The following is a 9,361-nucleotide window of genomic DNA, read 5'->3' as shown; positions in this document are numbered from 1 at the left end:
TGAAAGCCTATTGTTATTTATATAAACTTACACCGTTGTGGCATGAAAACTGTAGGAAAACGTTTATAAATATATCTGATTGATGAACATGACTTGTTTAATCATATAAAACCAGGCGTTCAGTATTTTACGGCCGAAGCTGCGTAGAATTTGATAACTCAATTTGCGATTAGCGATACGGAACGTGAAGAGCGCGCTGGCGCCGCCTAGCGGGAGGAGAGCGGCAGTGCGGCCCGAGGCAGTGGCTGCGTTTGATCCCGCAGGAGCCCGGAGCGCTGGCATTCCGCACATTCCGGGCCCGGCGCACAATCAGATCGCAGTTATTTATTAGCGCGGCGGGTTGGACATGCGGCTCAGTCTGAACCGCGGCACCGTCAGCAGCACGAAGGCCCGGAGCCTCACCCATACATACATACTCTGTGGATTATTTCGGATGATACGGAAATTTAATATTTACGGACCTTGACCTCCCGGATTTGTCAATGAACGTTTGAATTGGTAAGCTTTTCGTTTAATCGTTTCATTTTCAGTTTTTTCGTTGTTTCGGTATTTTATAAAAAAAATATATGTTTTTGATAGGAAGAATAACGTTTTTATATGGTTATATATTATTCACACGCATTATATTCTATTCCATACTATGAAATGTCTCTGTCTAAACAGTTATAATGTTTTAAACTACATTTGCTGATTAACGCATAACAACATCAAATGGGAGACGTGTATGCGAACGTCCCATGTTAACTACATTTATTTCACTCTTGGGCATGAAGACCAGCAGTAAAGCTTGCCTGTATTGTTACCTCACATCAGTATTACTTCGTATCCTGTGGTATTTCTGGTGCTGGCTGTTGCAAAACCCAAAGTCGAGATACGGACCCAGTGTGGTAACCGATAAAATATTTTACTGTTACACACACACACACACACACACAGAGAAGAAGGTATGTGTGTAACTTATCCTAACAGTTTTAAAGTTAACTGAGTCCATATATAATATTACTACACGCTATGTGTGTAAACAATAGTGTTTCAAATGTAAAAAGTATGTATAAAATATATTTATACATAGGGATCGCTGCGGAGTGTCGGAAGTGTGCTCTGCGCGCGTTCACGCTACACCGAGCGGATAACCAGCCTTTCACTGCCTCCTGGGGACCGTTCCTTTGGTTCCTTTGGTATTTCGGGGCAAACGTGCCGTTGCTAGGGCTCCGTGTCCGGGAGTCCGGGAATGATAGCCGGGGAGAGCCGTGCGGTATGCGCCCGCAGAGGGATTCCGCGGGTCCGCTTGCCGTGTGTCTGTCCGCGCTCGGCGCTGCAGGAAACCGCAAACTTGTGCATTTGTTTACGCTACTGCGTTTAATTTTAATTTGTTGCGGGTGGACTTGTCAATTGTAGATTAAGATAAAACTGGCAATATATACGCCCTTGAAAGTAATGTCGTCGCGTGTTATTTAGTGTTACTGGACTGGCTAGAAATATACCGAATTTGGTTTAGCCTATTATGATTTGTGACATATGCTGATATTGCGAGGACACAAATAAGATCAGGATGAATTTCAGTTTTCACTGCCAGTTGCTGACAGCCATGTCTGTCCTGACCTTCTCCCATGCCAGGTTCCTACTGATCCTTGGAACAATATCTGTAATTCGTCAACTTCAATCACGAGTGAGATGAGAACAGCCGAGGACTCGACCAGCACGGTCCTGCACCGCCTGATCCAGGAGCAGCTGCGCTACGGGAATCCCACGGACAACCCCGCACGCTGCTCGCCATCCAGCAGCAGGCACTGCGCGGGGCGGGAGTGCCCCGCTCCTCGCTGGAGAGGCCTCTCCCTGGAGGAGAGCCCACAGTTCCTCCAGCTGTCCGTGCGACAGGAGCCACAGGGGCAGGAGCACCAGGGCGACTGCCATCACTCGGAGAGTGGCTGCCAGCTGTACCAGCTCCACAGCGAGGAGCTACCCCACCTACGAGGAGGCCAAGGCCCACTCGCAGTACCTGGCTTCCCAGCAGGGCCAGTTAGGCCTCCAGCAAGGTGTCATGCCGCTGTCAGGCAGGAACCTGCAGGACGACGGTCTGCAGGAGCTGAAGAGGGGCCACGTTCGCTCCCTCAGCGAGCGTCTCCTCCAGCTCTCCCCTGGAGCGGAACGGCAGCCGGGCTAACATGGCCATGAGCTCCTCTCATAGCTATCCCCAGCTGCCCGGACACCACCTCCCCCACCCCAGCCACGCTCCTCACCAGCCTGGCCCACCCCCCGAGTACCCCCACACAGTCTCTGGGATATGCACTCGCCTTTCCCCGGGAGCGAGGGACACTACTGCCCGGACTCACACCCGCTGAGCTCCCAGCACTACAGGTAGAGTGTCCGTGCGCTTTACATGACGTCGCCTCTGAGGCCTTCACACTCAGTCACCCTCGCACTTTCATAAACAGCCTCTCACGGCTCACCATTCCTTGGCGTTGTAATCACCGCATTCTGTACACATGCCCCAGAGCACCATGGTCCACGGCCCCCGTGTTTGTTATTGACACGAGTGGATCTGAGAAGCAGATATCAGGCATACTTTGATAGTGTGCGAACAATGGTGTGGGTTTGAGGAAGTTCACGTGACACATGTTATCTCGCGCTGGCTGACAAATATGGATGTCAGCAGTGGGGAGGGCGTAGGCCGGGGTGAGGTGTGGAGATGGAATGCAATTAATGCAGCTGCCCGCATTTTTGTTTCCTCTATAGGTACATGCAGGTGCAGCAGGCCGGCCCGCAGTGTGGGCATGGCAGTCATGGAGGCCCCCACCATCGTCCGCGGGTCTCCAAATGGCGACCACATCGCCCAGATGGAGGCGCTGTGGCCGAGAACGAGCGGCTGAGGGGGGAACTGGAAGGCTACAACGAGAAGGCCTCCAGGATTCAGAAGGGTAAGCGGGACACCTTGGAGACCCCCCGCCCACCTCGGCATGAGCTCTGCCCTGTAGGACCTAAGAAAGTCCCAGCAATGAGCAAACACGCGATGCAATGCAGAACTTCTGTTGGGATTTTTCGGGACTTTTTTTTGATGATTTGTTTGATGGGGTGTGGATTTGGTGATGCCACATGCCAAACTTATTAGCTTCGCTGCCATAAGTGAAGGCAGCGCGACGAAGCTGGTCTGTCCAGTTATAATGGCCGCTTCCTATCGCAGAGGTACATTCCCGTTTGAGATATTACGTTACGCTGGGTGCTATGGTCAGAGGCTTGTGATCCGGTTTCTTCGCGTTTGAAAGTCGGGTTTTGTCACATGGTGGAAACAGGAGGCCCAGACTTGTGCTGGGAGTCCAACGCAAATGAATAACTTTATAGAGCAGCAATAGGGTTATAACATCCTTTTCACTTTGCTGGTTCTGTCCTTTGATCTTCTGTCTCCTTGGGTAACAAGGAACCATGCAGAGTGAGGCTGGGTCACCATCTGTTAGGCGATTTGAGAAACGTTAACGATGCTTTTCAATACACAATGGCCAGCGAGTTTTATTTTCGAATTAGGCGAGAGGTGCCTCTGCGTCACCCCGCTGCTCCTACACACACAGGGTGATGATTACAGAGGACCAGGCCATCTGCCCTCAGCAGATAAATGTGGAATGTTTTTTACTCTAGTGTGTCCCCATCACCCATCCTCAGCTCTCTTTTCTGCTGCCTTTCAGCCTGCTCCGGGGAGGGTGGGGGGGGGGGGGGGGGGTTTGAATCCGCCAACACCTGGAGTTATTGCCTTTCCTCCCAGGAATGTTGATTCATGTCCACATCCACGGGGGAACTGGAGGCGATTTGCTTTAAGACTCAGAAGCCAAGAAGGAGTTTTATGAATAACAGTGGAGTTTGTTACGACACGGGACCCGACTCTTATTTCTGTAGCGCAGAAACATTCCCAGGATGCACTTTGGGCATTTGACACTTTGGTTACCATGGCTAACCGTACACTTTGCTTTGTTTTATTCAGCTGGAGCTGGAGATCCAGAGGATATCTGAGGCATATGAAGCGCTCATGATGGGCTGCTCAAAGCGGGAGTCGCTCGAGAAGACCATGCGGAACAAGCTGGAGGCCGAGGTCGAGAGGCTGCATGACTTCAACCGAGACCTGCGAGGTGTGTGCCCTCCCCTGCATGAGCGCCCGTTATGCGCGTCTCTGACTGGCAGTTCTGGGCCTCCTGTGCCGCTGTTAAAACTGAGCGTTTTCATTTTTTGAACCAGACCGTCTGGAAACGGCGAGCAGACAAGCGTCGAAGGAAGTTGAATCTGCCGATCAAAATCAGCACGCCATGGCCAAACTCTTAGAGCAAAGTGAGTACAGATATCCTACCAGCTCCTCCGCGGGACACACGGGTAGCCGTGGGTAGTTTTCTGGTGTACGCATTAAATTGTTTCTGTTATAATACCCGCATACCTTCGGCATGAGGAAACACGTACGTCTTTCAGGCCTTGTTTGTCGTTACGAGTAGCAAGATTGACTCAAGTGTCTGATTCATCGCCTGCAGTTGGGGTGAGAAGCAGCTTTAAGAGCTAGGAAGTTTTGCTTGGATCCTCAGAAGGGGTGGGGGGTGTGTTTTTAATTTTATATGCTGAGATGTAATTCCCCTGAGCTGCTGTTTCTGATTGGCTGAGATGCCTGGGAAAGTTTGCTGGAGGTGCTGCTGCGCTCCCAAATGGTATCGGGATCTTGGCAGGTCCACGTTTCGGAGCTTTGCCTCACTACGCCAAAAGTAACAGTTTGATAGCGCCTGCAGCCAATCACGGGTGTGAAAAGGTTTAGAGGAATGCGAGGAGGAAGACTTGGGGGGGGGGGGGGTTTGAAACAATATCAGCAATCTGCGCTAAATGAGGCCCGGATTTTTTTTGTTGGGGGGGGGGGGGGGTGGGCTGTGGTATTTCCTTCTGGAAATGACTGAGAAATCAGAAACCAAACAAAAGTCCTCAGCGTTTCCTCCTGACTCTTTTAAACTAAATTTTAAAATCTCTCAATTGCTTTCGCATGTGGCGTCTCTCACCCCGCCGACTTGCGCTCTGCGTGGAGCTCAGTGAATCTGCTCTCTATTATGCGACGCGGAGCGTTTGCTGGGATCCCATTTTTTATGGCCCTAATAGTTACTTTGTGGCTGCGCAACACTTTGATGGGGGTAATGGGTGGTGGGGGGGGTGGTTATGTGCTGCCACGTCCAGCTCACTCACACACCCCCCCCGCGTTTCCTGAGTGTGAGCTGCTCCTATGGTTTTACACACACTAGCAGGAGATGTGGGCCGCATTGCTGGAATTCCTCAGGTAATCGGGCTCTTCTGTGAAGTGCCGAGGCCTCCCTCCGGCTTCGCTGGCCCCCCCCCCAGGTGGGCTACGGAGATCCCTCTCTGACTTGCAACCCCCCCCCCCCCCCAGTGATGACTAGGTTGAATTTGATTTAAAAAAGACCCAAACTTTAGTCGTTTACGTCTGTTTGGGTAAGTGACATTTCTGGCCACAGTTTTCGCGACTTTCTGCTCCGTTCGGTACGGTGGATTACAGAGACGCTAATCGGACCGGCGATATTATGGAGCTCCAGCTTTTCACCGCGCTCTGCTCATTGCGAAAATGGCATAGATGCTGTTTGTTTGTGTCTTTTCTCACTCTCCGGGCCAGCAGAGCATTCTTTCGCTCTGACAGGAAGGGAAAAGCATGTGTGGTTGTGTACGTGGTTGGAAGGAAGGTGCACATTCTCTGTAAGGGCCAGGAATGCGGGGCCAGTTGGGGCAATCAGCACTTAATGAGTGAAAAACTCTAAAGATTGTTCTGAGAATTAGCCAGTGTGACATAGAAGGAATATATATGAATGAGAGGTATTTGGGGTTATTAGGACATTTGGAAGTAAGTGTTTTGGGGCAACTTAGGGGAAATTTGTTTGAGAACTAGTAGACAATCGACATGAGGGAGGCTGATAGAATTTCCCTGTTATCCGTTGGTTCATGTGTGAGACGGCAGACTTACTCACATAGGGCTCGGAGCCCGGCGTGTGAACCAAGCAGAGCTGGGATGTGTGAATGAGTGTGAGAGGCGAACATCAAACCATCAAGCAGACCAGATCAAGTACTGGAGAACAGAAGGTTTAAAAAAGCAGTTTGATTTTTAAAACCATGAGTCCTGCTTATATTGGAATATTATATCTTGGAAAGGGGTTAGAGTAAATCATTAACTTTTTTATTAGTAAATAAAATGAACAGCAATGCTTGTGAAACCCCATATAGAGCGTCGTGAGTGTGTATGAGTGTGTCTCTGGGTTTGTGTGAGTGTGTGTTTCTGTGTGTATGAGGGTGTGTGTAAGTGTGTCTGTCTGGTGTCTGTGTGTATGACTGTGTCTCTGGGTGTGTGTAAATGTGTCGGTGTTGTGTGTCTGTGTGTATGAGTGTATGAGTGTGTCTCTGGGTGTGTGTAAGTGTGTCTGTGTGTGTGTGTGTGCTGTGTGTGTGTGTGTGTGTGTGTCTGTGTGTTCATTTCAGCCCCTCCAGCCCCCCCCCCCCCACCCCCCCACCCCCCTTCACATTCCAGACAGTCTTGTGTAATATCAGGCCCTCGAGCCTTTGTTCAAATTCCCGGACTTAAGAGCAGGAAGGCAGGAGGGCTGTATCCACTGAGAGAGGAGAGCCTCAGGAATGTGCCCCCCCCACCACGCTGCCTCCCCCCTCCACTCTCACACTCGCACACAGCACCCCCCTTATGCAAGAGTGTTTCACAGCTCTGATGCTACGCTGAATTTCCACTGCTTTTTAGACTGGCTTAGAACTTGGTATGGGGGGGGTGACTGGTTCAGTTATCCAGGGAATGCCTTCACTGGATAGTTAGTAAATAATAATTAGTGAACAATGTTTGAGTAGGTTGAAAACAGGCCTTTGACCTGCATCTAAGGCCCAGGAACCACACTAACCAGCAACCCCCCCCCCCCCCCCCCCCGTTACAGATGAGGAGCAGCGCAGGGGAGGCGCGAGAGGCTGGAGCGGGGAGGTGCATCGCTTGCGGGGCTCCGAAGAGGAGCAGCGACGGCTGGCCGAGGCCTGGAGCAGGCGCTGGGCTCGGCACAGGCCCCGTGGACGGCGACTGGAGGAGGGAGCTGCGGCGCAAGTGTGCCTATGTGGAGAAGGTAGAGCGGCTGCAGCATGCGCTGGCGCGCAGCTGCAGGCCGCCTGCGAGAAGCGCGAGACGCTGGAGCGCAAACCTGCGCACAGCGACTGGAGCAGGAGTTGAAGGCGCTCCCGCGGGCAGCAGGTGAGTGGCCGTCTGGCAGAGAGGGCTTTCCCATGCCATTGCAGCGGCAGTCCCAGGGACAAGCTGGCAGTACGGCGTCAGAGCTCAGCACCTCCTACCTGGAGGAGCGGCTGCGTGAGAAGGAGGAGCGGATCCTGGCGCTGGAGGCCGACATGACCAAGTGGGAGCAGAAGTACCTAGATGGAGAGCACTATGCGACAGTTCGCCATGGACGCCGCAGCCACTGCGGCTGCGCAGAGGTGAGCCATGGTGCAGATGCACGTCACCTGCGGGGGAGGGGTCCCTTTAAATTGCCATCCTGCCGATTCCTGACACACATCCTATCCTTTCAGGGATACGACCATCATCAACCACTCTCCCCGCCACTCGCCTAATAGCAGCTTCAACGAGGACCTGCCAGCGGCCAATCACCGCATCAGGGAAATGGAGAAACCGGTACGCCGAGCAATTGGCCGCTCCCCGCCTGTGGGTCAGCCTTCCGAGCGCCGGGCATTGTGGGAAGGCCTCCTGTTAACCCCGCTTTCTCCCTCCCGTCGCAGAATCCGCGCTCTATACGCGCACATCCTGGAGAAGGACGCCCGTCATCAACGTGCTCCAGCAGCGATCGCGCCGTGACCCGGGCATGCGGCCCGCGCGCTCGGTGCCCTCCATCGCCGGTCTTGTCCCGTCCGCCGCCAGCGACGGCCCAGGGAAAGGTGAGCTCCGGCACCTTCTCTGTTAGCCGCAAACCAAGAACGAGTAAAACTCAGAAAGTGCTTGGTAAAAAAAAAGTAAACAACAAAAGAGTGAAATAGAAAACAACATTTGAGTGAAATGCAACATGCATTACAGTGAAATATTAGATAAAACAACGATAGACTGAAACACCACAAAACAACAGTAGAGTGGCATAGTAAACACCCCCAAATTCATTGCACGGTCTGTTGCATGAGAGCCGCATCTTCCTGTCCTGGGAGGGGTCGGCTTCTCGAAATGTTTGCTATTTCCTCTTGGCACCGCGGCGACTCTTGTCCCGATATAATTGCGCATATTTTTGTATGTGTGCGTCGGCAGGGAAACAGCCGTGCCCGGGCAGGCCGCACATGACTGTGTTCTTCCTCTTTTCTTTGCGGCAGGGAAGAGCCTCTCGGATGACCAGACAGCTGCCACGTCTTCCTGTCTGGCCGCCCTGCCCCGCCCCGCCAGCCGCGACTGCGCCACTCAGGCTGACGATCTCCCACCCGAGTCTCCGGTTACAGACGAGCCACCCACCCCCACAGAGTCCGGTGCTGCCCTCAGAGCCGGTGAGTGGCGACTCCCTTTCGGTCGGCCGGGGGCGGCCTAGGTGCCGTGATTGGCCCTCACACGTCCTCTCCTCCGCTGACTGGGTTTTTCTCTTCCTTCCTGGTCCAGAAACCTCGGAACCTGAGCCGGCACCTGGCACGGCGTTCCTGAATCCCAGCATCTTGGGGCGGGGAGCAGTGGAGATTTTTATATGAAAAATTCTGACCATGACACTCCTGGAAAGACGCCCCCCCCCCACCCAAACTCCTCCACCCAATCTGACTCTATGCAACGGAAAGACGATTCTGCCTGGACAGATGGCTTTCGAGACGGAATGGATGGGGCATGACATGCTCTCACCTCGCTGAGAGAGGAACGTGCATCGGTGCAGCACGACCCGGAATGGCGGACTACAGACTGGCACGCAGACTGGCACGCAGACTGGCACGCAGGAGCGAGAAGAGAGCTGGCCTCTCTTTGAGCATCACCCTGCCGTGACAGAAGGACTGATGCTGCCGGTGCCGTTTTTAATAAAGACCTGCCGTGTGCAAGAGATGCTGTGAATCCTGTAGGTACTTGTACAGTTTTTCACTTGCAAATGGCAGCTATTGGACAGTGAGGGAGTGTGTGAGCCTGTGTGTGTGTGTCACACACACTTGTGTTGTGTTTATATATATATTTATACTGCTGCTTAGGGTGTGTGTGTGTGAGGTGTGACGTTGGTTTTGGTCTTAGAGAGAACGGAATACAGAACTTATTTTCCATGTTTCCTTCACATCCATCCTGATGTTATTTCTCTTGTATCTGGGAAGAAGTTCTGATGTTTTTTTTTGGGAACTCCCC

The 9,361-nt window shown here is 52.5% G+C and overlaps 1 protein-coding gene across 1 annotated transcript; it reads left to right on the top strand.

Annotated features, from left to right (window-relative positions):
- Nucleotides 1–289: 289 nt before the first annotated feature.
- LOC125716724 (angiomotin-like 2a) lies at nucleotides 290–9,073 on the top strand. Its single transcript, XM_048989351.1, is given in 21 exon segments — nucleotides 290–498; nucleotides 1,618–1,758; nucleotides 1,761–1,841; nucleotides 1,843–1,962; nucleotides 1,964–2,137; nucleotides 2,139–2,265; nucleotides 2,268–2,358; nucleotides 2,737–2,763; nucleotides 2,765–2,847; nucleotides 2,850–2,915; nucleotides 3,969–4,115; nucleotides 4,222–4,311; nucleotides 6,951–7,096; nucleotides 7,098–7,154; nucleotides 7,157–7,198; nucleotides 7,201–7,437; nucleotides 7,439–7,494; nucleotides 7,588–7,834; nucleotides 7,836–7,950; nucleotides 8,371–8,538; nucleotides 8,648–9,073. Coding segments are annotated over 20 exon segments (2,244 nt in total). The 5' UTR covers nucleotides 290–498; nucleotides 1,618–1,674; the 3' UTR covers nucleotides 8,734–9,073.
- The last annotated feature ends 288 nt before the right edge of the window (nucleotides 9,074–9,361 follow it).

The sequence above is a fragment of the Brienomyrus brachyistius genome, chromosome 21 (genome assembly GCF_023856365.1).
Source record: "Brienomyrus brachyistius isolate T26 chromosome 21, BBRACH_0.4, whole genome shotgun sequence".
NCBI lineage: Eukaryota > Metazoa > Chordata > Actinopteri > Osteoglossiformes > Mormyridae > Brienomyrus > Brienomyrus brachyistius.
The sequence above is the reverse complement of the archived record's forward strand: the minus strand, read 5'-3'. Positions and strand labels throughout refer to the sequence as shown.